General features: G+C 42.6%; 2 protein-coding genes across 7 annotated transcripts in view; both read left to right on the forward strand.

Moving 5' to 3' along the window:
* PIK3AP1 (phosphoinositide-3-kinase adaptor protein 1) overlaps positions 1-23086 on the forward strand; it is a 47063-nt gene extending 23977 nt beyond the window's left edge. For 2 of the 6 annotated variants that reach the window (XM_050712095.1, XM_050712098.1), the window contains 15 exons: positions 657-801; positions 2269-2411; positions 3557-3689; positions 4419-4615; positions 6756-6945; positions 13148-13243; positions 14685-14864; positions 15692-15754; positions 16699-16904; positions 18479-18551; positions 18871-19026; positions 20672-20742; positions 21258-21373; positions 22467-22565; positions 22655-23086. In XM_050712095.1, coding sequence (XP_050568052.1) covers positions 657-801; positions 2269-2411; positions 3557-3689; positions 4419-4615; positions 6756-6945; positions 13148-13243; positions 14685-14864; positions 15692-15754; positions 16699-16904; positions 18479-18551; positions 18871-19026; positions 20672-20742; positions 21258-21373; positions 22467-22521 — 1824 coding nt within the window. In that variant the 3' untranslated portion in view covers positions 22522-22565; positions 22655-23086. Of the gene's footprint in view, positions 1-656; positions 802-2268; positions 2412-3556; positions 3690-4418; positions 4616-6755; positions 6946-13147; positions 13244-14684; positions 14865-15691; positions 15755-16698; positions 16905-18478; positions 18552-18870; positions 19027-20671; positions 20743-21257; positions 21374-22466 lie in introns of all 6 variants that reach the window. The other 4 variants (XM_035545104.2, XM_050712097.1, XM_035545094.2 and 1 more) reach the window with 2 other exon arrangements.
* Positions 23087-26277: 3191 nt separating this feature from the next.
* TM9SF3 (transmembrane 9 superfamily member 3) overlaps positions 26278-27622 on the forward strand; it is a 44608-nt gene continuing 43263 nt past the window's right edge. The window contains 2 exon segments of the mRNA XM_035545082.2: positions 26278-26315; positions 26317-26503. Coding sequence (XP_035400975.2) covers positions 26278-26315; positions 26317-26503 — 225 coding nt within the window.

The raw sequence follows: 27622 nt of genomic DNA on the forward strand, positions 1-27622 counted from the left end.
TACGACATTTGCAGTATGAAGGGCTGCCACAAAGTATGACCCAGGAGATCTCCTAGTTTTCAGAACTAAGAATCTGGTCCAGAAATTCACTTTCATAATTCACATAAGTAGATGCTAGACAAGTCTCAGGCCAAATGAAAGACTTCAGCTATCTCATACATTTTATTACATGTAATGTAATAACTAAACTGTTAAACGCAGGGCCAGTGAAAATTTTGCAGACCTGAAATTCTTGCTTTTTAAGCAAAGCTCTGGCTAAAGACCCATGCTACACAGGTAGATAAAAAATAATTGGATAAGGTTGTTGCATCTCCAGAATATGTTACTTTTAAGTTTCTTTCTTTGTGTCTGTTCAAAATGGGGCTGTGCTGCTTGAGGGAAGAGGCTGCTGTGGTTGAAACTAAATCAGGTTATAAATATAGCATCACAGAGTTTTTATCAGCTTAATGTCTGTATTTGTGCTGGTGCAAGCTGTAACAGAAGCCACCTACCTCGTAACTCAGTGACTGGAAGATGTTACTGAAAATCATTCAAAACTGTGGAAATGACAGATGTTAACTTGTTAGTCGCAATAACAACAAAATCCCTGGAAAAGGGGCTTAAAATAAGTGTTCTTATATTGTGAAACTACATATTCTAATGCCTTTCTCTCTTAGGTGCAGACCACTGTTTATATTATCATGAAGTGTAGACTAGATGGCAAAGTGAAAACTGAAGTGGAATTCTCTCCAGAGAATGCATCGTCTGTGTGTGTGCTGGCTGAGATGGAGAATGAGTACACAATCTCCGTGGAAGCTCCAAGTAAGCTGGGCTGAGATTTGAATTCCCACCTCCCCACCTCTCATTGTTTCCTTTCTATCCCAACCTACCTGTCCTGAAAAGTGTCAGGGGTGTAAGGGTGAAGGGTGCAATGTGGGAAACACTGAGACCAGGAAATCTTGAATTTGTATTCTCATCTGTGATACTTTGGTGGTGTAGAACTGAGGAGACTGCTGCTCAGGATCTCTGTTTTCCCTGCTGCGGTGGTGGGGTTGCAAAGTGGAAAAAACTTAATTCTGAGGAAAGATTACAGCTTGTAAAGCACTTTGAACTTAATTATATGTTAGTATTACCAGTATGTTAGTATTGGCAGGCACGAAGAGAAGATAAGTGCTGGTAAATAACTGCATGATTGTAACAGTACATGTTTAATGTGTGATGATCTCTGTGTGGTTAGAGGTGAAGCTGTTTATCCTAGCTTGTGTTTTAATTCAGATGTGTTCTGTCATTCTAGATATTTACACTTAAAAAAGCTTAAGTTGTCTAAACTTTTCGTTCAGTAAACTTTAGGGGCAAGATTTCTGATCTTTTTAGTGATAGTAGTTTCCCAGGATTATTTTATTTAACCTATTGTGGTCTGTGTTCTTGAAGAGTCAATGTATTAGGTCTAGGAATAGACGCTAACAGCCATTATAGCAACTCTGAAGAAGTCAGTCAGGTGGATGGGTTTAAGGAAGACTACCTCAGCCACATACAAATGTTCAGTTTAATCTGTCCTAAATCAAGGCTTCTGATTTAAACACGAACCTGGAAACTAACATGCACTTTGGATTATAAGCCTGACTTTCACGTTGATGTAGTGTACATATATTTTAGCTCTGCAGTTTCTAACAAATACATTTTGAATTCCTTTCAGGTGTGACAGTAACCATTTCATTGTTTGTTTAGTTGTTACAGCCAGGCATATAGACAGGGAAAGATTAATTTCAGTGGAATTCAAAATACATGTGCTTCAGAGCTCAGACCTATGAGTACACACTGGGTAAAATATTAGGAAGCTCCAAAGTTGCATATAAGAGAGAAATCCTGTGCCTGTGTAAACTTGCAAAGCTGAAATTCTTCTAAGCTGATTTAATTCAGAGTAGTGAGACTGAGAGGGGATGCGAAATCCCGAGCCAGATGTGGAGAGGAGTGAGGTTCTGTAATTTGAGGTGGAGTACCATTATCATTAGTGGTCCAGAGTAGGGTTAGCAGATGACCTAGAAGGTCACAGGTGATATGCTTTGACGTGCCTATGAAGGAGGCAGTTCCAAAGTACTTTCCTACCTGGTATTCAGACCAGTATCATCACTTTTCTTTTTTGTGACTTTTCATGAACTCTATACAACAGAAACTATTTTGGTATCCAGCTGACAGTATCTCCAAATTCCTCCTATACTCGGCGCATTTGATGAAGACTTGTTCCCATTGTTTGTTCTTAAAGGTGATTTCTTCTCTTTTCTTTCAAAGATTTAACCTCTGGGACAGTGTCTCTAAAGATATACTCAGGGGACTTGATGGTGGGAGAAACGAGCGTCACCTATCATACCGACATGGAGGAAATCAGCAGTCTGCTGGCAAATGCAGCCAACCCAGTACAGTTCATGTGCCAGGTAACAACTCTAGCAAACAGCTGCTTTGGACACCAGCTCTTCTCAAAGAGTAGATAGGTGGACATGAGCTATCTTGTGGCAAGCGCTCTTGCTTTTCTGAAATGCAGAATGCAAAGTTGTTAGGGATATGAGAAGGTCCCTAAAAATCCCCTTAGAGCAAAAGCACAGGTACTTTTCCCGTATCTGGAGCAAATAGTTAGCTAAGGCAATTCAGGCTATCCAACTAACAAAGAAAATACTATCAGTCAACACCCATGTTTAGACCTTGATTTGAAAAGATTAGGGTGACAGAACTTGATACAGTAGAAAGTACCACGTAAAATGTTTGGAAATTTGTACCAAAGGGTTTTTGGAAAAGATGTGAAAATGTAACAAAGATTCAAACTAGCTGACTGAAGAAGGGTAAAATAAGTGCTAAGAATAAACAAATACATTTATTTCTTTAAAGCCAGTCCTCAGTTCTCGTATCATATTTTGCCCAGTTAGGGTACCTGAATCCTGTTACAGAGGTAAAGCTTGCACGAGCAAGTTCTCCAGATTTGTTGTCTGTGCTTCCTGCCTCCGTATCCCTGATTAGCTGTGTAGCAGAAGCCTACAGAGAGCAGTGTTAATCACCAGCATGCCTGGGGCAGAGGAGACTGTCTTTCACTTCCTTTTCAATTCAAGTTAAGGAGCAGCTGGTACTGGGCTGTGCTCCTTCTTGGGGTATAGGCATGCTTCACAGCCTTTGGCTAAGCACCAGTCCAAAAGCCAGGGTGTACACCAGGGCAATTCAAAATTGACCTACTCATACTTAGAGCATGAGTGACACTTCACTGGAGCAGCTTCAAAAGTGAGATTATACCCGTCAAGGAAGTAGGAAGTAAGTCTTCCGTGCTTCCAGTTACATGAGTGACTTTCACCTTGCACTCTGTCTTGTTGTGGAGTTTGTAGTTCTTATCTGTTTAGATTAATCATACTTTGTTTCTGGACCAAGAAGTTCTTCATGTTCCTTGTTTGATCTAAACATTGCCACCATCAGTGTCTATGCATACTTTTTCCTGATATATTCTAAATAAATAAAACTTACTACATCATCCTCTAAGTCTCATCTTAAATAACTATCTAGACTTAACCAAGCAAAATCACTTTCCATCTATCTCTAGGCCTTTAAAATTGTGCCATACAGCATAGAAGCACTGGACAAATTGTTGACAGAGTCACTGAAGAAGAACATTCCTGCCAGTGGCTTACACCTGTTCGGAATCAACCAGCTGGAGGAAAACGATATGATGACAAGCAAGTTGAAATATTTTTGTTTTATTTTGAAACTTCATCTATATCAGTAGTTTTTCTTTGGAGCTCCTTAACACTGCAGTGTGTGGTACTGCACAGGCTGTCTCAAGTTTTGAATCTCAGCCAGGAAGCTAAATTTCAGACGATGTCTATAGAAGGGGGATCGTAGTTTGGTTGTGTGACCCTTTTTAGTACGTCTGTCTCACTTTACAGTAGTGTGGCAGATACAGCTATGTAGACAGCTTCAACCACAAAGTGAAAAGATGATGCCCCCAGAAATGCTTGCCTTATTTTCTCACTTGTTCTCCCAGTCCCGTGCGGTATTTTTCCCCAGCACAGTCCTTTCCCCGCCTACCCCGTGAGTCTGTTCTAAGGTGCACAGTGGGCACTTGGCAGTTGGATTGGTGTGGTACCATGATTTGGTTCTTTACAGCAGCTGGAACTTACCGGAACGATGATTTAAGAGGTCCTTCTGAACCTGTGATCCTACATACATGTGGCTAGTACAGTGCCAGATTCCCCATTAAAGACTATAGGAATCAAATTTGGAGATGGGCTAGATACCTTAGGTAGTTCACTTGTGCAGAACTAGCTCGATTTTGAAATGGTGTATGTACTTTTCAGGGTTTTCAAACCTGCTTTGGTTGGTGTGTTTGCTAGGAAGTCTGTTTCTCATCTGCTGTCTCTGTTGCTGATAGAAGTTTAGATTCTAACAGACTTCTCTTCTCACAGATCAGAGGGATGAGGAGTTGCCAACGCTGCTTCACTTTTCTGCAAGATATGGGCTGAAAAACCTCACCGCTTTGCTGCTGACATGCCCTGGAGCACTGCAGGCATATAGTGTGGCCAACAAATATGGCCACTATCCAAACACAATTGCAGAAAAGCATGGCTTTAAGGACCTCCGACAATTCATTGATGAATATGTGGTAAGAGGGAGCAGCAGTCCTTTGTCCTTTCAGCAGGTTTGGGCAGTGGCACTAAACTCGGCATTGAGAGTGTTGTGGGATCAGGAGTGCTGAGGTACAAAGTGGTGTGGTAGGGAGTAGATGTCCAGCCACCATGAAAGCTTCCATGTGGGAGGGTTGATTTCATCTCTGGAGCCAGGAAAGTTCTTAAGGCTTTTCAACAGAACAAATAAGATGGAAGCAGAGCCTGCCATGCTGGGTTTCCTTATTGTTCAACCATCTAATGATGTTTCTGCAGCCACATGGTGTCTGATGTATTATTCTAATCTCTGATCTTGGAAAAACTACAGCCCCTTCATCCCACTTACTTTAGGGAATAGTATGGGAACTGAATATGTTTGGGCAGATACAGTCTGAGATACTCTTGTTAGTCATAGTACAGTCTGATTATTAGCTCATTCACAGCTGATCTTTGTTCTACGTGAAATGCATTTTTTCTTGTGTTGGGATATCTGTCCATTCTCCACTTGTTCTTGCTGTGGGAGCCCAATTCACAATTCAGTTCTCCTTTGAGCCACCCCCAGAAAACAGCACCCTGACTTCTTCCAGATTATGATGTGGACACCACCTCTCCTCCCCACCATAGGCAGGGATGCCACCCACTAGATCAGGTTGTCCAGAACCCCAAATTATTGAGTAGATTTTATCTGCCTTTGCTTTTTGTTGAAATGGTGTACGTAGTTGTCCCTAGCAGTTGCCTGAATAGTGGGAGATAAGTATGCCAGTCTATTACGGCAGTATTTAAGCCCTATTTTGGTGGCATGGGTAGTTCTTAGACTAGGGACTTGCTTCGTGATAAGAGGATAAATTTAGGGTTATATATCAGAGCTAAATAAAGGTCATATCCTGTCCTGAGATCAGGAAGGCTGCAGAAACTGTAAACTGATTAAAATCTTTGCATTGGGGTAAGAGAGATGCTCAGGAAGTCCTTTCAACTTTATTGCTGTACTGTGTTCCTCCCATGTTTTCTTTACCAGCACAGTGACAGAGCTGTGTTAAGAGTAGGTCCTGCCTAGTAGCCATCAAACTATCTGTGCAATTTAGCACCAAAGCACAAATAATCTGCACCAGTGTGTCCACAGCAGGGTAGTGACTAGGAGCATTGTGGGTTCAGGAGGAGTACTAATACGGATATTTGAAAATCCTAGTAACACCCTTTACTCACCTCATTTTATGTCTGGCAAAAGTTCCTCTTCACCTCCCTAAAGCATCACATGAGCTACTGACCCATTTTGGCTGCGAACAGAAGCATGTGTAGACAGTTTTGACACATGCCCTGTGGATGAAGGCCAATGAGGTGACGGTTGTGGATAGAAGAATGTCTTGTAGAATTGCAACCAGTTAAGGTGTCTGAGCTTGTGACATAGTAGGAGCTTGGTAAGGAAGCTGGGATGAAGATTTTCATTTTGCTCTCTTGTGGTGTTTGGTAAAGGTCAGCACTGCCCTCCACACCTTCTCTTTTCTCCCCTCATGTGGCAAATGTATGAGAGAGTTCTGCTGTCCTGTGAATCGAAAGTTGCCCATATTGCATGAGCAGCTGCCTGCTGTGAGGTTTCCTGTTAGTCTCACCAAAAAAGGTGGTCTGTGGACTCCCACTCTGTGTGTTACGTGCTGCTGCTAGTGCCAAGAAATTGAAACTGAATCTACAGTGAAGCTAAAACTTTGCTTTCTTGAAAGTGCTCCACATGCGGCAAGTTTTCCCACTTATGGTCATGTAAGCTACGCTTACACCAAAATAGCCTTTGACAAACCGTTGTAATTTTAGAATGAACTTTGCTCATGTTCCAGGAACTTGAAGACATCAGGTAGAAAATGAAATTGAGGGATAGAAAGACAATACTGGCTATTCTGAATGTTTCAGCATCTCCTTGCTTCACCTTTGTTACCTAGTGTTACAGCATAGATCCTGAAGGCTGGCCCCAAAAAGCTGTAATGGAGGCTAAATTCCTTTGAGAAGCCTTAGTCTTTGGGAATGGGCTACTCTTGGAAGGTTTCTTTCCATCAGTGGTGGGAGAAAGATGTTTTGCTTTGCATTGATTCTCCAAATTCTCTATTTAAATGAGTTTATTTTTTTGTTCTTCTTGGACTCCTTTCTCTCCAGGAAACAGCAGATATGCTGAAGAGTCACATTAAGGAAGAGCTGATGCAAGGCGAAGAGGATGAGTCTGTTTATGAGTCCATGGCTCACCTTTCCACTGACCTGTTAATGAAATGTTCCTTGAATCCTGGCTCCGATGAAGAGCTTTATGAATCCATGGCTGGATTTGTCCCGGGTGCCCCAGAAGACCTTTGTATGTATAATCACTGCGATATTCTGGGCTTAGAAGCCTCAGCTGCTCTGTCTCTCTTATACAATAATAGTGCCCTGGTTGAGTTTCAGAGTGAGGGCTGGTTACAGCTTTTCTGATGTCACCATAAGGAAGCCATGCTCTGGTTTTGACATTGGCTGGCTGATAAAATTGCCCTAAGGATTTCTGTGATTGTCAGGGTACATGGTCAAGAGCCATTTCCTCAGTGTTTTGAGGATTCTCTGAATCCTGAGCAAGTGATGTAGCATTTGGAAGAGAAAGTTTCTTTTGCTTCCCATTTCTCCCTCCTGAGATCCAGGGATGTAGAGACGCTGACTTAGTGGAAGACCACAGTGTGCAAGATGTAATTTTACTTAGAACTGTGAAACACTGAAAGATTTCAAACATGAGTTGAGTTTCTACCTCAGCAGCTTAGGAACAAAAGAAGGTGAACATCTAGAAATGTGTTTCAAAAAGATAGAAATTGAAAAATCATGATTCTAATCCACCTTATTTACTGATGAAAACGTAGAGCTAATTCTGGTAAATATGCAGCTGTTTAACTTTTTCACTATTAATGTTCAGTGAGGCTGATTGCAAATATAAAGTTAAGTACTTACGTTAAGCAATTGTAAATTTGCTGTTCTTACCTTCCTTCTTAGTCTTGCTTCATCCCGCTGGTACATTTTGTGGTTCACATGATAAGCAGAAAGTGTAGCTTATTATAGTTTAAGTACCCACATAAGGACTTCCAATGTTTCTGCAGCTTTAAGTATATTGCCTTGGGAGAAAAGCTTTTCCTGCTGAAACACTTTTGCTTATAGACTATATCTGTCCTGGGTTGTTTTCCTTCTCTTTTAGATTAAACAATGCTATAAAACACACTTTTATTGGTTGTGGAGTCCAGAAAAGTCTCAGTTCTCTGCCTGAAATCATATATACTTCTCCGCTAAATTTTGTTCGGCTACTGTGGGGTTAGTTGTGTTGCTGTCAAAACCAGGATTATTGTGCCTTCAGGTGGGGAATAAGCAGTAAGGGCAGTTGTACTCCTACGGAACAAAGCCGCTGTTGTCCACAGTAAGGGGGTTGCGAGTTTCTAGGTATTCAGAAGCTCTGCCTGCAGTCAGTGCATCTCTGAATAGGGTTGATAGACTAATTCTGGAGAGGGGGAAAAACATGCTTAAAACCACTGAGACCAACCTGTTGTCTTCCACTCCTCAAACATTTAGAAATCCCAGACACTATGAAGGGGGATATTCCTCTCTTCCGTGAATGCAAGTCAAACTCTCTGTACTTTACCACTTTTTCAACTGGACTCTGAAACACCTCTCTGAAATATCCTCATATTGGTTCAGATTTAGATCAGAATTGGTTGCTGTTAAGAAAACTATTTGCTAATTCTGTAGACTGTTGCTGGAAGGGCTAATTGTTTTATGACACTTGCTTCTTCCCAGCTGAAGATCACCACCTGTGTGCCACCTGAATTGCTTATGTATGTGCATTCTTGCCTGTTTCTGTCAAACTATGCTAAGTTTAATGGTTTAACTATACACGTTTTCCTGCTCCGACTTACTCTGGCAGATCTTAGGAAGGAACTTCGCTGCTGACGGAATACAGAAAACAGCCTGCTTGGCTCACAGGCATGGAAATGGAGAGCTAATGAATTGGCTGCCTAGGGATGGGAAAGTTGTGCATTCAAAGCCTAAGTCAGGCTGCTTTTCTTAGGCTTCCTTAGCAGTGAAAGCCCAGCAGGCCACTGCCCTTTTGGGGACCCTTCTGCAGCTGCAGCTATATCAGTAGCGTGGTAGAGGTCTTTAGGGTCAGCACCAGAAACTTTCCCTGGTGTATGCACATGCTGCGGGCTCTGCAGGGCTAGTAGGACTGGAGCGGTAAAAACCCAAGCTTGACTCTGAAGTAGATATTTATGATTTCTGTACTAGAAAGCATGGCTGGATAAGTCTGTTTTAAAATGTTGGATAGATGTGCTATATGGCTTATTTGTAACACCTTAGCAAGGGCAATGAGATTTCCATGCTTTTTCTGAAGATCTCCCAATTTATTGCTCCTGTGCACACTTCTTTGTCACCTTCCACTCAGGACTCTTTTACAGAAAATATCTGTATTTCTTATGTAGTCTGTTAGTCTTCACCTGATGAATATTTACAGCTTGTCTGAACGGTGCTTAAAATGCCATAACAGGTGCCTGTGTCATAATAGGTAAAGGTTAAACTGGCGCCATGTTCCACAATTGGTCTTGTTCTCTCAAACTGAAGGAGTTTCAATATTATTTACAATACCAGCACAGAGGTAAACTCCCACTGAAATTAGTGGGAGTGCTGGTTGGCTTAGGACTGACATCACAAATAAAAACTTCAATCTTTTGTACTGTTTTCTGAGGACAAAAAGCTTCCTAGGAAGTAGTAAACAACTCTTACTGAGGTACTTTCTGCAGGTCAGAATAGCCCTTGTGTAAGTGCTTACAGTTGTGGTCTAGAGGACAATACCTGGGCTTTTTTTAAATGTAGACATACTGTGGCAGCATGCCCATTTATTGTGATCAGAATGTGCTTCCACCAGTTTTTTGGAGACTGATCAAAGGAAGGTTGATACCACTGAGTCATTTAGCCTAGCAGAAACTGATTTGAAAACAAGGTAATGCAGGACTGGAGCCGTTGTAATGAGTTAAAAGTAGTAGCAAATATTTAGATGCTGGAGTGTTCTGCCAGTTCTTGTATTCTTCATCCCACTTTTTTTAATGCATTTATTTTCCTATCTGCTTTTGATCGTGGGGAAACACAGAGTGAAGAAGCTGTACAAGGACTAACTTTGCTTAAAGTGGTGCTGTATGAGGGTTGCACGCAGCTGTTTTGAGCTGCTAATTGTCCCTGATAGCTTTGGGATAAATAATGGGTTTAAAAAAAAAGAAAAGATTTTCTTCATCTATAGTAATATACTGCCTCCCCTTCTGCTGGAGAGGAGTATTCTTTACCAGATAGGTCTTAATGCCCTGAGCAGTGCAGATCATAAAGTACTTCTAACTAAATCACTGGAAACTTACTAGTTTTGCTATTACCTTGTTTGCTTTTTTTTTTTTTAAGTGACATTGAATTGTCTTATTTAATTTCTTATTGTCAACTGTAATCATTCCTGCTTCAGAAGAGCACTTCCCTTTTATTACCTTTTCAAACACCTGTAATGTCAAACATAATTTTCTTGAATATGAGTGGAATTTGTTCTAGGTTGGTGCGGGCTGCAGGTAAATATTTAGGTGGGTCACTCACACACTGTAACAAACAGCAGTCGAATAGCAAGAATGGGAAGTTATCTCCATCGTATCGATCTGGTAGTACGAACTACAGCATCAGATGAAGAGCTTCGCTTTTTCTGCTTTCTCCTCACCAGCACCTGCTGGATTTTACAAAACCGTATTTTTGAGTATGCTAGAGCTCAGCGTAGGGGCGAGGCTCTGGGAGCAAGGACTCTTGAAAATGCTGAAAACCTGTTTGATGTATGTGAAAATTAAACTGCCAGATTTCTGTGTGTGTGTGTTCAGAAGTGCTTGAAGTACCTGATCAGTTTGAACAAAAGGAATCCTCTAGAGTATGAAGTGTTACCACCCCTTATAACCTTCTCCAGTATCTCTCATGTACTGCCTTACCTTCCAAGCTGACTTTCCAACTGTAAGGCTGAAGTTTTTGACATTTTATCTGGGGAAACAGGTTGTATTTCCTCTATCCAAGGTCGCTGGCAGTGGCAAAGGGCTGGTGGAAACAAGTCCTGACTCCTAGCGCTGTTTCCACAGCTATGAACTGTGTGGACATTCAGATTTAGAGAGTGTGATTTTCATCCTTTATCCTTGAGAGTTTCAGCTGAATAAAACCTATTGTCCCATAGTTTGCAGATCTTCAAAACCTAAATAGTACATAGTAGTTGTGATGCCCTTATTCTACTCCTTCCCCCAATATTTTTATTCTCTTGAGGCCAGGTTTTTAACACTGTCCTCATTGACTTTCATTTTTTCCTCACTTAATGCAAGAAACAGCAGCCTCATTTTCCTTGAACAAACTGTGGGAATTGTACAGCAAAATATAACTTCTTAAAAACATCTGGGGTGTGATTTATACCAACACATTGAAGCCTTTGTCTTAGTTAATAAAGGACTGGTCTCTGTAAAGAGTAAATTTTCATGTGCAGGAATACATAACTTCTATTGTTTACAAATGTTTAAAGGGGGAAAGGATATGATTACTTTCTAAAGGGTGCCCACATATGCCTATTTTAGCTCTAGTGAAGGGTCAGTAGGCCATAATGTGTTTTCTGTATGTCTTGCTGCACATTGGTTGAGATCCCTTCTGAAGTCTTAAACCCAGCAAAGGGAAACTAAAAGTCTCTTTGAAAAAATATATTTTAGTTACTAAATTCTGAAGACTGACATCTAGGAACTCTCAACTTTCCTCTCTTCCCACTAGCCCTTCAGAACAGCATTACCCAATAGCCTCAGGAAGATCTGGGGATCTTTCCTGGCTGTGATACACAGGTTCTGTGCGTGCTTTCTTATTGCTTCTGTCCCACTGTCGTGGTTTTGCAGCAAGTGGAACAGAAGGTGGCATTGGAGAAGTTCAGAATTTCTTTTCCTTTTTGGTACACAAGTGAGATGTTAGAGCTTATCTGTATGCAAGACAGCCCCATGTGCCAGAGAGTATAAAGGTGGCAATCATATCTATTAAGTGAAACTAACTGGTTCATAAATTTAACTGTGTTTAATACAGTAATAGAAAACAAAACCTGCAGTATCCTGTTGCTCTGTTGGTTTAGTAATTATGTTGAGCACAGCCAAAACTGGGAGGATACTGCTCGTTCCATAGAGAATCAAAGGAACTTTGCACATCTGTCAGATTCTGTTCTGCCCCCAAATCCATCAAGTATTGGCTTTGCTCAGGGCCTATATTTGCTTCAGGTTTGTTTCTAAAAGCTATGTTAAAAATAACAATCACGTCTGGCTGCAAGGTAGAAAAATTACAGGAAAAATACAGGTTTGTAATGCTGATTCTTTACCATGTTCGAAGGCCAAATCTGGGCTTGTGTAGTGTAGCGATATTAAGTGAACTTTAAATTAGGTCGGTGGTGAGCAGATTAACTTCAGCAGCATGAAACTTGGCATGAACTGAAGAGCTCTGAGAAACTGCTGATGTGGTTAATCCACACAGCATGCAGTATTGCTGTGACTGTACAAAAGGTATACCTGCGAGGTTAAAGCTAGGTTGGGCGCGTTCATGCAGCCACAACAGGGTCCTTCGACAATGATTCTTTAATCGGAAAACCAAACAATCAAAAAAACCACAACCAAACAAAAACAAGAAACCCACAACCAAACAAAAAAATGAAAACCAAAACATACTAGCAAAGCAAAATCTTGGTAGCGTATTGTTAGCATTTACTTGGATCTCCTCAGCTTTACAGGAATTATCATGTAATCCAAAGTGCTATTTTCTATTCTCAGTTAATCCAAATAATCCAAACCATCCAATTTATATGGTAATAGATATTTTGCAATATGCCTCAACAATTCTTTTATATCAGTCTTGTTTTTAATATCATTAGGAGCATGTGTACCTAACTTTTTATCATCATGGGGTTTCAGCATTAGGTTTAGAGTTGCAGTTAGGTTGATCCTTTTTTTAAAAATAAATCAGAATCCTTCATTGCAAAATGAGGACCTCACAAAGTATTGTTTGCTGTCACTACTTTCTCAATACTAAGTTATCACTTGACCCTCAAAACACCTTCCAGTCCAGCTGGTTAACTCATCAGCTGTTTTGACTTTTATTGAGTAACCAAATAAAAGGTATCTTGTGTGTTATGGACAGATGGTCTATAATGTCTGGTTTTGGAAAGTCATGAAGTTTGCATCAATTTTGGCCTCCCAGGAGTGTCTGCTTGGAGCCTTGTCAGAAGTTCTCACCAAGTAATGTTAGTCACATCTGTCTTCCTCAAGCATAAGTGTCAGGCAGCTGGCAAAGATTTGTGCAGGGTGAACTGAACATAGCAATTTATCAGCCTTTTTTGAGGCAACTGTCTTGTCAGTTGTCTGGTTTAGTCTTTGATTTTCACCATAAAATGAAAATTCAGTCAAATATGTCATATGATATTGTTCCACATGTTTAAGGGCATAATCAACAAGTTCACCTTTCTGATTTTTTTTCAGATGTAGAGATGCTTCAGTCCAAGCCAGACACTGCAACTGCCAGAGATGAAATTTCTCTAAATACAAAAGACTCGATGCTCCGCAAGTTTTTAGAAGGTGAGACCTATTTGGAAAGGGAGGGGAACAGCACAGTTGAACTTGAGGTTTCTCCTTGATCTGTTAAAAGTGATCTGTTAAAAGCATAGGAGCAAATCCTCACCATATGATATGGACAGCCTTGCTTTAGTGGGTACAGATGAGACACAACAGTAAAAGCAGCCTGTGAAGCTTGTGAGGTGACTTCAGAAATGTGGTGAATTTCTTAACAAGAAATAAGAGTGACTTCTTGTTCCAGTGTCTGCTTACCTATGGGTGCAAACATGGTTGATACCTATTCAGGAATGGCTGTCTTTGGTACCTATCTTTGTGAAGGGAATTAATTCTGGTGTCCTGATGCTGGTGCAGGTTCCCCTCATAAACAAGGACAAAGTATAAAGTAGAGCAGCACAAGCTAGAGATGAATTTTAATGCAGATGCTTTATTCACAAGTCCATCTACTTGAATACAGCAGCCTGGAAAGAGGAAAAGAACTTCTGGCTCCCAGACCTGCTTTGGGCTATTCCCACTGTGCATGATTGGGTCATCCAAGCCTTTTCCTGACTCACCAGGTTCCGTAGGATCCAGACTTGCTTCTCATGGGTGACCCAGCTGGACTCAGAGCAAGATTAAGTCTGTCCTTTAACATTTTGTTCCATTTCCCATGCCAACACTGGTGCTCTGTCAGTTCCTTTGCATTGACTCAATTAGGTGTACCAGCATCAACTACTGAAGGACACTAAGTCCAATGGCTAGGTTATTTACTTCTGACTTGATAACAGAGGAGGCAGTTAGTCCGGGGGCTATTAATTCTTTCTGTGATCTTGAGTCAGTAATTTGCCAACATACAAACAGAGGGAAAACTAACAGTTAAATTGGGTATGGCAGCACTTGATGAATTTGCAGTGAATTTAGAAGTGAGAATAAAATGGAGATGATGAGGTGGTATAATGGTAGCTGGGACTCGTTAAGCGCAAATACATGTATCCAGCTCCTTCTGAGACATTGTTCTGAGATCAAATATACCGTCAGCTGATGGCAATTGCTTGTTTCAAACAAAAGAAGTCGTCCCTGTTGTACTCTGTAGATGACCCAGGTAGCTTTTGGAAGCCAGTGCCGTATTTGATTTGTTAACTACTGTGACATGTTAGTTAACTGGAACTTAGAAATCTACTGGTGTTAGTGCTTAAAAACACTTATGAGACTTTCTACTGTTTTTTTGCCTTTTTCTTAAACTGGCTTAGTAGTAAAGTGGCTTAGTAGCAAACACTTAAATGCTACTAGATATTAATGACTTTATCAAGTCCTGTTTTGAAGATCTTTGGCACGGTAACTCACTGCAAAACTGGCTATGTTTGCCTAAGAAATGGTCAGCTTGGTAAGAATGCGGTACATGGTACATCTGGAGGGTACATCAGTGAAGTGGCCAGGTGTTTTGCTTACAAAGTCCATTCTGTTTTAGGTGGTAGCATGGATGTGCCAGATTCAGAGGAAGGAGTTTACCAGCGGTGTGGTGAAGACCTATATTATTCAGTAGAACAAGATACTTTTCCTCAGGAAATGGCCAGCAGACCTCCAGTTCCTGTTCCAAGACCAGAATCCAGCTCTCCACAGCCAGATAATGAGCTGTACATCTCCAAAAGTGAGTTGGGTACCATGACCTGAACTGTAGAACAGTCAACTGTAGAATGGCCCTGATGTAGGCTCCAGTTGCCAAATAAACACCAAGAAAGTCTACCTGTGGCTTCCATTACCCTTTGATTGTTTGGCTCTGGAGTCTGAGCCCATAAGAGCTGGATTACCTTTGTGATCTAGTTTCAGGTCTGCTTTTCATTTTCTGTTTATGCTGAAAATGTGGGTGTTTTTTTATCCTGAGGTCTTGGCCTGTGATTGTTCATAATGAAAGCAATAAGATAACAGATTGCCCCCAGCCACTATAAACAAATACGACTAAATAGGAAAGATTCTGATATTATTGTAAGGACATGATCAAGCTAATAAATTGAGAAATTGCTGCTCTGTAATGATATTACTGATTTGGAGCATTTGTGTAGGACAATACCTCATTCTGAGATAGGGTTTAATTGGATTTAAAGAGAACTGCCTCTTAGTTTCCTAGGCACTTTGTGAAAATTTGGTCATATTTCACAATCTCGCTAACAAGAACTCCAGTCAAGTATGGGAAAGTAATTTCAGTGACTCCTCCTTCCTCCAATTACTTTACTATGGGAAAGTATTTCCAGATTTCTCTTAGAGATGGCTGAGCTATATTCTTTGAGGACAACAGAAAGGGAGTTTTACTGTGCAGCTCATTATCCTGTTCTCCTATGGACTTAATGGGGTCCAATAGGTCTTAACAGAAGCTGTAATGTGGTGCAGAATTGAATATGATAATATGCTTCCCATATTCATTCACGCTATTTGTCTTCCTGAGATGTGTTCAGTGTCTAAAGAGTGTTTGTTTTCCAGTTTTTGCACAGAAAGCTCAAAGACCTGAGAATCTCTATGTCTCTAGAGGAAAGGTGAAGAAAGGTAAGTTGGAGGTTTATCCTGGAAATCTTTCAAATAATCCAAATCTGAGGTAGCTTTAAGTGAGATGTGTATGTGATAGAATAGGCTGTTTTGTAAGACTCTGGGGATAATAGTCCCATATGAATGGCCTGACCTTATGTGACATTGGAAACTTTTTATATCTGCAGAGTGTGATGGGTACTCTTTTATCTCATACGATACATATCTGCTGTCTCAGAGTTTATCCTCAGTCAGGATTTTAATGATTATTGAAGTCCCTTTTTTATGTTTTGATCCACATTGCCTCGTGAAGTTGATGTTCCTCTTCTGAATAGAGTCACTGCCTGTTGATCATTATTTCCTGAGATTTAACCTGTATCGAACTGCTTCCCACTGATCTCTGCACTTTCAAAACTGTGACCTTATTTTTTAGTTTCTTACCCTGTGCATTATCAGAGTGCTAGGAATCGCACCTGTGCTTTTATCTCCTGAGTTGGGTACTCCTTATGTTGTAAATGAGTTGCAAAGAGCCAGCATCAGTGGGATGAGTTTTCAACTGTTTCTGGAATTATACTACATACTATCTAGGAAGTCTGGCTTTCTAATTGCAAAGGTGAAATACTGTTTTATGGATTGCAGAGGGTGCAGAAGAGAGACTTTTGAGGTGAGGAAGCAGAGTACTTTGAGGAGGACCTTTGGTACTGTTCACTTAAATTATGTTTTTAAGAACAGAGATTATCACTAGGATGTATTTGCACACAATGCTACCTCTCAGATTTCTTAGTCCTGACAAACAGCAGGATGGCATATGGACAAAATACCCTTCTAATTAGGGAAACATTCAGTCTCTAATATTAACCTTTCGGCATCTCTGCTATATCAAGGCTGCTTGAATTGCTTTGTATTCAGTGAAAAGGGCAGATGCCACAAGTTCAGTGATATTTTTGCTGTTGTTCTCTTTTCAGAGACAATAGTCAGGCCTGTAAGGGACCTGTCTCAATCAAGTATATACGATCCATTTGCTGGAATGAAAACCCCAGGTCAACGGCAGCTGATTACGTTACAGGAACAAGTGAAAATGGGCATACTCAACGTTGATGAAGCTGTACTTCACTTTAAGGAGTGGCAACTGAACCAGAAAAAGAGATCAGAATCATTTCGATTCCAGCAGGTACAGACTTATTCCACTGTTTAAGAAATACAACACTCCTTACGTATGTATCCATAGCAGTTCAGTTTGGTGGGAGCAGCTTTCTTTTCTGGTTGGAGCAGGAAGACTCCTAACACAGTCCCCCGGCCAGTAGAGTTCTCTCCTGGCATGGGAAGCTCTGTTACTATGCAGCAGCAAGCAGATAGCTGTTTTACAGGTCTGTTTATCTTGCAGTAATATTTTTAGTCTTTCTAACATGCAGATCTGTATACTAGCAATTAGGCCCAAATCAAGTTGGCTAAATTACCTTTCTTTTCACCTAGCACCTACCTGGTGGCAGGGACTTCTGTGAATGAACATTCGGGTTGTCAGTTTGCATCTATTTCAGTTCAGTGAAGACTGTGTCCCAGATGATGTATCGCTATTAAACTCCTGTCTTATAAATAGTCTGATGCTTCTTCAGGTTCTTTAAAAGGCAGAATATTTGATGGTTTTAATTCCTAAAGCTTCCAGGACTGCCTGTTCTTTGCAGCTGGGCAAAGTGAAAGTCATGGGTGAAAGTGCACTGTTTGGGTGCTCAGCTGAATGAGGACATCATTGTGTTGGCAGCAGCAGCATAATGACTGGGAACTAGCAGTCACATTTTAAAGTTTCCATTCTCACATTAGTTTGGAGCTCCCTCTTCAAAAGCACTGCCTGCTTCTTTTGGAGTCTTTTGTTCATGCTGTGGCAAAGTCTGCCCCAGCACTCGAGGTGCTGGTCTCCAGTGTGTGATACTGTTCTGGTAGCTGTCAGGACAAAGCCAAGACTTCAATCCTTCTCACCTGGAAGGGTCCTCTCTAAGCAGAAACAGTCATGGGAAATCCCTTCTTCAATAAGGAAGGCTGTAGTACATCTCTGTAGCAGAGAGGAAGTTGTGTGCTGCGAGCCCTATCCCATGAGCAGCTTTCAAGGTCTGCTGCAGATCCTGCCTTGTGGTACAGCTATTGTTCCTTCTGCTTCTCCACCTATTCAAGGACTTCTTCATTTTTACATTTTACAAGCTGTGTCCCTTCCCTTCCACCTCCCCACCTTTCCTTACTGTAAGATGCAGTATGCTGCCACACTTTGTTTCCAGTTGCATTTTCAGGAGTCCACTGTTGCTTCAGTGGGAGCATCCTCAGTTCTCTCACTGTCTGTCATGCTCTGATGTGCAGCAGCCTCCTCTGTCCCACAGTCATTATTACCTGTTCATTAGTACAGAAAGGACTGCACAGTTACTTGAATGTCTCCTGTTTCTGTGCCAGTGTAACAGTGGAGACAGAAAATAGAGGGAGTTCTAAACCAAATATGCTGCTTATCTGCAACTACCAGTGATTCTGTGAACTTGACCTGAACACACACAATAAACATCTGGAAAAACCTGCCTTCTGAAAGGCACGTACGGATTTCTGAAGGGAATAAATGGTTTCATGTGGTTTGGACTTCAGCCTGGTCTAGCAGCCTTTGTTGCAGCTTGGTTGCAAAGTTAGCTGATATATGTTACTGGTATTGTCAGAAAGCTGTTCATCCTCCTTTATCGAAAGTCTGAAAAGAATGTCTTGTGATATTTTTAGGAAAATCTGAAACGGCTACGAGACAGCATAACCAGGAGGCAAATGGAGAAGCAAAAATCAGGCAAAAGTACAGGTAACAGCCTCTGATTCTGACATTCTCTGGTAGTGAAGCAGCAACCAGTATCAATAGGTTCTTAAGGCAGAAATGTCTGTATTGTAATTATGTGATACGTTAATACTCACATTTGTGTGCCTGTTGAGTGAAACATTAAGAAGCTGCTTTATTCAGTTTCCCAGACTGAGTCCACATCTGTGGAGTGAATCTGGATTTGTATATGTACAGTTATGATCATCCTTATACAACTGAGTGTGTTTTGGGGTGTGAAGCTGTCTCACAGAGGTTAGACTCACGTAGATCATTTTGAGCTGTTCATTCTCATTTTCCCTTCCAGATTTGGAAATTACAGTACCTATTCGACATTCTCATAACACTCTGGGGAAACCAGAATGTGGCATATATGAATACACCCCTAGGAAAAATGTTTTCCCACCAAAAAAGGAGATAAAGCGAGGAGACTGGAAAACAGAAAGCACATCCAGCACAACAAGTAAGCAAACCTTGATTGTTACCCCTCAGGGTCAGGACTTTTGTTGCTGAATCCCAGTGCTGACGCCGCCACCCTGAACCCTGCACGCCAACTATTCTCAAAGCTGTAAAAGCAACTCCAGTTTCATCAAGGGGTTTGGACACACTTGTGTCTGCATTTCTATGGGAGGAAAACCTGAAAGCTGGGCAAAAGGTTCCCTTGAGTCTTCCCAAGGAAAGTGTATCCCCCATCTCCAGTTATTAAAAGTAGATGGCAGCTGCTTTCATAGAAAAAAGTATGATCCCTTGCTGTGACTCCCAGCAGGCAGTGTGCTATTCTGGCCTGAAGGGCGTAGCCATATTGCAGGCTGGGAACCTGCGTGTCTCTACATGTTACTTCCTCAATTGTTGTAGATAAAGGACTGCATTTTTCATTCGTTGCTTTGGGACCTGAACTCTTGAGTGAGTTGGATGCTCTGGACATTTTTATTAGTTGTTTTTTATTAAGTTTAATCTGTGCAAATTAAATCCTTGCATTCTCACTGTGTCTTCAGACTGAGCAATTTTCACAGAAATCATTAAGATCATTTTGGTCCTCTGAACTGTACACTGAGTCCCAGTGAGGTTACTCACCTTTATTACTATATCTTGGAAAGATATAGCTGGCACACATCTGAAGTATGTGCCAGAGGCAGCTGAGCCTTGCATAAAAGCGGTTGTGTGAGAATTGTTAAAGACCCTGCAGAGTTCAGGGTGCAGCTTGGCTCTGTTTTCCATGGTATGATTGTGAGAACAGACTCTAACACAGTATTTAGTGCACTAAATGCTGTTTGGACCAGCTGATAATGACAGTTACCTCAGGAAGGATGAGGAAGGACCGTATATTATGAGAAACCCTCTCTAGCCTCGATTTTAGTGAGTAGGTTTCTGAACATTGATGTCTCAGTATTGTAAAACCCTATAGAACATTACGTATTTATGACTGAAACCAGCCATAGCAGTGTTAGATATATTTGTGAGCTGCTGTCCCCTTCAGAGGTAGCATGACTGACTGCAAAAATCTTCCCTACTTTGAGTCTATGCAAGTTAAATGGGTTGGCATAAATGCTTGCTAAAGGTAGTTTGATCAAACTTGTCAGTTTTAGCTCTGAAATAGACTAACAAATATTCCTGTGGTGAGTAGACATCCTTAGAGAGGAGGTGGTGAACAGCTATTGGGAAAGACAGCCTCTCAAGCAGTCAGTTATTCCAGAAATTCATGTGTGACAGTGCCCTTAGCCATCCACCTCCATGAAGTTAAGGGACATGGGGACTGATAATTTAAATATATATGAGTTGAGTGTGTAACACTTGTGAAAATATTTACCTGACTTGCAACCTGATATTGACACTGGACCCTTTCAGTTAGATTATGGTTGAGTATTTACCAGAAGCCTGGACTTAAGCAGGGGAGAAATCTGCTAGAAAGAAAGCAAAGCTGTGTTGTATGAAATGCAGTTATTTGGATCCTGAACACGTGAAAAATATCAGTGGAAACTATTTAATCTAAACAAGCATTAAATAATGTGTGCAAGAGGTATGCATGAGGTTATAAAGAGTTGAGTTAGTGATTTGCAGTAAGATCACCAGGATTTAATAAACTTTTTTCTCTCACTTACTAACCCTAGGTAGCGCAAGTAACCGCTCCAGCACTCGGAGCATACTGAGTGTCAGCAGTGGGATGGAAGGGGACAGTGAGGTAAGCTTTCACCTCAGCTGATCTTAAATACATGATTTTTTCTTTATACAGAAGAAAAAGCTCAGGAATGCCAGTGCATTTGGAGAAATGGCTAAATGTAGCCACTTCTGTTGTGAGGCTAACAAAAACCAAATTCTGCTGGTGGTCTATAACCTATTCTAAAAGTCCTCTTCTGCTGCTTCTGTCCTCATAGTTCAGATGTTTCTGAACTGCACTCTATGTCGTTAGTGTCAAGCACTTAGAAATTTTGCTACCAAAGGTGACTCACAAGCTGTAGCCAGGCCTAGTTTATCTTATTTCACAAAATACAGCACACAGACACGTTACTAATAACACGTGTCTTTATTCTCCATTGCATTGTTCCCGTATCTGCGTATACTAAGTAATCCAGTCCAGAAGCTACGTGCCAACTTGGACACTGAGGAAAATGTGTGCTTTAGGGACAAAGAAGTGTGTTTCAGAATCACATGGATCCTGATGTACTTTTTAAAATTTTTATTATTTATTTTTTTTAGGACAATGAAGTCACAGAAGCAAGTAGAAGCCGCAGCCCTGTTGGCCACCAAGCAGAGAGGCTGCCTCTCCCACTGCCTGAAAGGCCTCCTAGAGTGCCTCCTCGAGGTGCAAGCAGGTAAAGCTAAAATGCAGCTCAAACATAAGCTTTCAGAGAATCAGTGTGGAAGCACTGGGTAGAAATTAAGGCAGGAAGCAAATGTCTCCTCAACAAGGTCTGACAGACTATTAAGTGTAAACAAACAGTGCTAAGTAATAGTAAGGTCCTTCCTTCTCGTGTGTAATACCTGGTGAAATTGGTTTCCTGTTGGTAACCTGCCTATTGCAGTGCAACTGCTGTGGCTCTCACCCTCAGTAGTGGGCAACACTGCTGAGGCACACACAGCGCGTGCCATAGTAAGGCTGACCCATCTCAAGCAGCATCCTGTACGTGCCAGAGGTTGAGTCCCTGATCCTCTTGAGAAGATCCTCTCACAATATACTAAACGTGGTCCAGGGGGAATTCCCTTTTGCCATTCCTTAGGAGGTTTGTTATTTTTCTAAATTTCAGAGCTCTCCAAAGCATACTGTACGATTGGCCTCAAAGAATCGCACTGGTTTGATAGAAGTGTTGGGGAAGGGGTGGGAGTGTTGCATTGATTTGGTCAGGCCACCGCAAACTTTAGTAACTTGCAAACATTCCTGTAGCCCAACCGCTGCAAGTCTATGAAGTCCAGAAGCAAGAGGATTATATAAGAGTAGATGTTAATAAAATGCTTCAACGGTTAAAATAGTGATTAATGATGTGTGGAAACAGTAAGTTCTGTGTTTTGGCTTGGTTTCTCTCGAGAATACAGCTGGAATTTATATTTAGTTTGAGTAAATATATTTTTATTTTGAACCTTTTGCTCTTTTCCTATTGCTCTTTGTCTAGTCTTCAGGGGAAAAAAAAGCTACTATAATATCAAAGTTTTATTCCAAACAAGCATTATGCCATCTCCTCCAAGTAATGGTAGAATTATTGCAAAGTAGGAGCAGACGTAACTTGGTCAGGAACAGGGCTCTAGCACCTTGGCATCAGTTCTATTGCTGAGTCACTGATAGCCTGCTTTTCTTCTTGTATGACTTTTGTTTGTACAGCATTATTAGATATGATGTTCTTGCATGCAGTTTGTTCCAGAACCCTGTTCTTTGTTACTTTTTTAATGCATCTGTATTCTGTCTTTTTATAGGCCTGTAAGCTGTGAAGGCCTTTATCCTCCACCTGTGCCCCCAAGAGGTCGCTGAATCTCTCAACATCTGTGGAATATGAGATTTTTTTCTGTTTGTATGTGTGTATTTGTACAGATATTTTTGGGGTTGTCTTAAATTATTTATAAGTGGGAGCCAAATGTTTTCTTCCCTTTCTTCCTCTCTAAAGCTCTGGTGACTTTACCCATGATTTTCAATGAGACTTTTTGGCCTTCTACAATTTTTTATTTAGAAGAATTTTCATGCTTTGAGACTTCAAGGAAAAATCATGGTTGGAAAAGAGAACACTGCTGTGTGTCTTGGCAGCCCTGCAGCAACATGGAGTTTCCTTTTGATCAAGAAAGAGCTTGTCCTTTTAGAAACTAAATCCTGATAAGCATTGTCAACAAAGCCTCCGATACAACGTGCAAGGGCTTTACTGGAAAACATGCTTCAAAAAGTAAAGACAATCATTTTAAAGACTTTGTTTGAAGAACACTCGTTACAGCAGGAACAGATGAATGCATTGCTGTTTGGTGTAACATTTTGGGTGGAGACATTGAAATTCCAGAAAATTTAGACTCTCCTTCCAGTATGCATTAAACCATAGGAGGATGAGAAGTTATCTTTATTTAAGAATGTGTTTTTCATACACTCTTGAAAATGTCTTTCCCTATCCCTCCCTGAAGAGGACAGCCATTAACAAGGTGCAGCGTGTGACACATTTGCCGTGAAAATTCCCAAGGCAGGTGGTAAGGGATTTGCTGTGTCAAAACAGCCGTACTTAGACCATGGTGGGGGTTATTGTTCCTTGAAATCATCTGACTGACCTCTTAAATTAGGGGGAAGGAAGAGGCAGCACTGCTTTGTTCTGTATCTCTCGCACATATTCATTGCAGCATTATGAAGACCTTTCACTTCATGTCCTGGAATAGTATAGCTGCTCTCCGGTTATAGATGTGCACACCTCACAAATACTCGTGTGGAAGCAGGCATCCTGCCTGGGGGCTGGGCTTTGCTTGCTCTGCTCTGGCAATGTGAATCAGCAACAGCTGTGTCCAGTCTTTTCTGCCTGAGGACTTGGACACTTAAGGAGAGTTTCCTGGTTGGGCTCTGTGTGCCAAGTGTAGAAAGCACATAAAGCAGAAATTAATTTTGATTCCTCATCCGAAGAGGCTGGGATCATTAAAGTAGGCTTTTTTAAGGCTTTGCAATCTTCTGTACATATCCTGACCCTTGGGGGACAAGTCTGGGGCTCTGGTTGTCCATGAGCGACATAAATGGGAATTCTGCAAGACAGCATTCAGGGTAGAGCATTAAGCCACGTTGCCTACTTGGTTTTCAAGCAGTTTCCCCTGAGAGACGCATAGTTTCCATCTGGTCATGTAAGCTTCTCTTGCTCTGTAGCAGAGCAGGCACTAGAGTTGTAGCTCCATGCTCTTGCGGTGGGGTGAAGCCAGCACGGGGAGCTGCAGGAGTGACAGAGGCCAACCATGACTCAGGCAGCGCTGAGGGAAGGTGGAAGCTCCCATGGGCATAAGTGCAAGCTAAATGTCATCCACATGTTGAAACCCGCAGGCTGTGTTCCAAGTACAGTTCAGATAGCCTCTCCTTTTGCTAGGATGCTGGCTGTGTACCGCAGCCTGTTGACAAAGAGGATTTATTGTTGTTTTTGTTTTTCTTAAGGACCTCAGTGCCTTCTTCACTGACAGTTCAAGCTCTTACTGACAGTTTGCTCTTTGGTCACCGTAGCCAGGGGAACAGTGAGGTGGGAGGTGCCTTCCTGTGCCCTTCTAGAAACGGAACACAATTCCTAGCACTATTCAGTCAAATCGGAAGCAGGGAAGGAGGTTTTGGTGCTGAAATGAGGAAGATGGTACCATAGATAAGTGAAAGAAGCAGGGATATAAGAAATAAAGGAGGAAAGTTAACAGTTTGATTCTCTTCAGCTGTCGTGTGTACTTGGTTTGCACATAGCTCCCTGGTTTTGTTCAAAGGTCCCCCATCTTAGTAGTTCTGCCTGCAGCTGTGCTCCAGAGATGGGAACTGCGATGTGACAGGACTTTGCTTCCATGTTTGCCAGGCACAACTTAAGGCAGAAATGTAGCATGCAGGGAAAACTGCAAGAAGGCAGGAGGTGAAGAGCAAAATACGAATGTCATACAGAAGATTTCCTTTCAGAGCTGTTGGACGGAAGCAGTCCAGGGCTGTCTTCCCCTGCCTGACTTTTAATTCTACACCCCTGCAAGCAATAGACGAATGTCTTCTCCAAGAAGGATTTATCTGAACTGTATCTGAGCATTTGCCTTTGCATAATCCTACTAACTTGGCCGTGAACTAGATTTGTATTGCTAGTACTGCAGCAAGACAGTTTACATCCAAATAGCTGAAATGTGTCTCATAAGTAGTCTTTTGGTCCCTCTCCCAGTTGCAGCTTAGATCCTTCCTCAGTCTGACCTGAGCTATTATACAAAAACAAATGCTACAAAAACAAATGCAAGCTCTGGCTTGGACGGGAGGTGAGCTGGGATCAGTGAGGCTGAGAAGTCTTAAAACAGTGCTCTGTTCACATCCCTTTTGCACTGTGGAAGGGGAAAGATCCAAGATGTAGCTGTAGTCTCGGGCATTCCTTTCTCACTGTCTATCTGTAAGTCTGCCTGGATTAGTTAGGCAAACCGCTGCCCGGCAGTCACAGCAGAACTGTCACCCTGTCAAGGAGAAAAGGAACAGCAATAAAATGGCTTCACTGTAAAATGAACGTAAATGATTGGGATATAGGCATGACTTTTGCAAAGACGCACCTTCTGAGCTGCCCAAATGTGTCTACAAGTTGGTTTCATTTCATTTAATTGCTTTCCCCTCTTACGGCTCTGTGTGTAGAGTCCTTGTAGCTGTAGGCTCTAGTTGTGCTGGAGGAGCTTGTGGCGTGTATTGCCACCACCTGGGGTGAGAAATGCACTGAAATTAAAGCTCAGAAGAGACCGGAGAAGAAAACTGCATGTGACCAAATCGTTGATTACGCATGAATATGCTTGGGGAGAGGAAACAAAGCGTGTTTCATCTAGGATTGGAGCTCAAGGACTGAGCCGATAATAAAATTGCTGGTAAAAAGTAAATGGCCTTTCCACCTGTCTGGGCACCGAGCAATTGACGGAGCTCAGGTGGCAGCTGGCTGGCCCAGGACGAGCGTTTGCTCTTCACGGCGTCCCTCGCAGCAGATGGCTCTGGCTGGCGCCGCTGTTGACCGAGAGGCTTAAGTGGCGAATAAACGGAGGTGCGGAAGCCCCCTCTCTGCCTCCCAAGGGGGGCCTACTCAGTTTTGGGCTGAGATGCAATGACTGGAGAGAAACATATGGTGTTAGCAAAGCAGCCTAGGTTCTCCTATTTATTTATTTTTTAATGTAAACAAGGGTTTTCAATACGGTTTGAGGAGTATTTCTTCTAAGAGGACCTTGCTTCTAGTGAAATAGACAGGACTGCGAATACACCTATGAGTTTAGCTTGCTGAACTATAGGCTGGATGTGCAGGACCACAGGGGGAAGGCTTCGCTCTGGTGACGGAGGTAGGGATGAGAGGGGAATTGCTTTGGGGTCGCCCCGCGAAGCCCGGGGAGCTCCCCCCTTGCCGCCCGTGCGTTTACGCGAGGTGCAGTGTTTGTCCATCGGTGCGCCGAGACGGCGCAGCCCCCGGTAGGTGAGCTTGGGACGGCGGGCGCCGTACGGGCCGCAGCTCCGCCATGACAGGGCCGCCCCGCCCCGCCCGGCCCCCGCCGCCCCCCGTCGGCGCCGCGCTCCTTCCGCCGAGCGGCCCGGATGACGTGGCCGGGCGGAGCGGAAGTGGCGTTGGCGGCGGGGCGCTGGGGCCGGCCGGGCGGCGGGGCCTTGCTTCCTGGCGGGGACGCCGAGGCCCGAGATGGCGGCGGCCGGGCCGCGCCCGCTCCCGCGCCCGCTGCTGCTGCTCCGCGCGGCCGCCGCGCTGCTGCTGCTGCTGCTGCTGCTCTGCCCGCCGCGCGCACGCGCCGACGAGCACGAGCACACGGTGAGGGGCGGGCGGGGGGGCGGCAGGGCAGGGCAGGAGCCGTGCGGCCTCCTCCCCGGAGCGGGGCGGCGCGGCGCGACACCGTTCCGTGCCGTTCTGCCGCCTGAGGGTTGTTTGGGGTTGGCTTTGTCTTAGGAAAGTTAATGGGGTTTACTGGCGCCGCGTGAAGCGACGCGAAAGTTAAGCCAGCGTTGGGTACTTCCAAGGAGCAGGTGTGCCCGAAGCAGGCTGAGGGCCCTGCGGGTGTTCTGGCTGAACCTGGCTTCTGGGGGCGGGGTTTGCTCGGGTAGTTTGCAGCAGGGCGCTGCGTTTATCTTAAAGGCTGTTCGGTTCGGGGATTTCCTCGTAACTCGTTTAATACTGGTAGCCTTACAGGGAGAAAAGTGTTTCCCAAAACCATCGTTAAATTCATCTTTTTTTTTTTTTTTAGAGCTGTCTTTTCAAAAGTGAATTCTTTTAACAGTTTTATCTCTTCTGAATAACTACCTAAACAATTTAATAATGGACATTACAAATTCCCTTTTAAAATCGGTCAATTTTTCATCTAAATTACTTAAATCTCCCAGATTATAACTCTCTCTTGATTTAGCGTTCTTGTTTGCATCATGTCCAGTTTAGTAACGTCACATGAGAGGTCAGAAATAGTTGATGGAAGAGGACAGTTATCTCTTTGGAAGTCTGTCTTGTTGGGTAGTCATTTTGAAACTTTAATACTCTACGGGAGATTGGGGTGGAAGTATAAATAGCATAAATGAAGCACAGAGTGGTGTTTTATTAGCACGTGCGTTTTTAGATTAAGAAACTAAAGGAAGTGTTCTTTGAATACTGCATGTCCGTGAATTTTCAGGTTTGAAAATGACTGTGCTTGGAAGGTGTATCTTTGTGTAATTGAAGCGCTTGGTTATGTTTTGGAGGCTCTGCTTGCTCTTTGGGAAGTGGAGGGGAAATAGTAGCGTGCTGATTCAGACTTAATAACTTGAAAGAGTAACTTTCACTGACTTAAAGATCCAGTCCACCTGCCCGCAGTACGCAGTGTTACAGGCTGCTGCTTCCTTGTTAATCCTGCAGCGTGCGGTTCCTCGCTCCTGAGCACCTGGCTGCGTGGGGGTCAAGAGGTGT

This window comes from Cygnus atratus, chromosome 7 (genome assembly GCF_013377495.2).
Source record: "Cygnus atratus isolate AKBS03 ecotype Queensland, Australia chromosome 7, CAtr_DNAZoo_HiC_assembly, whole genome shotgun sequence".
Taxonomy (NCBI): Eukaryota; Metazoa; Chordata; class Aves; order Anseriformes; family Anatidae; genus Cygnus; species Cygnus atratus.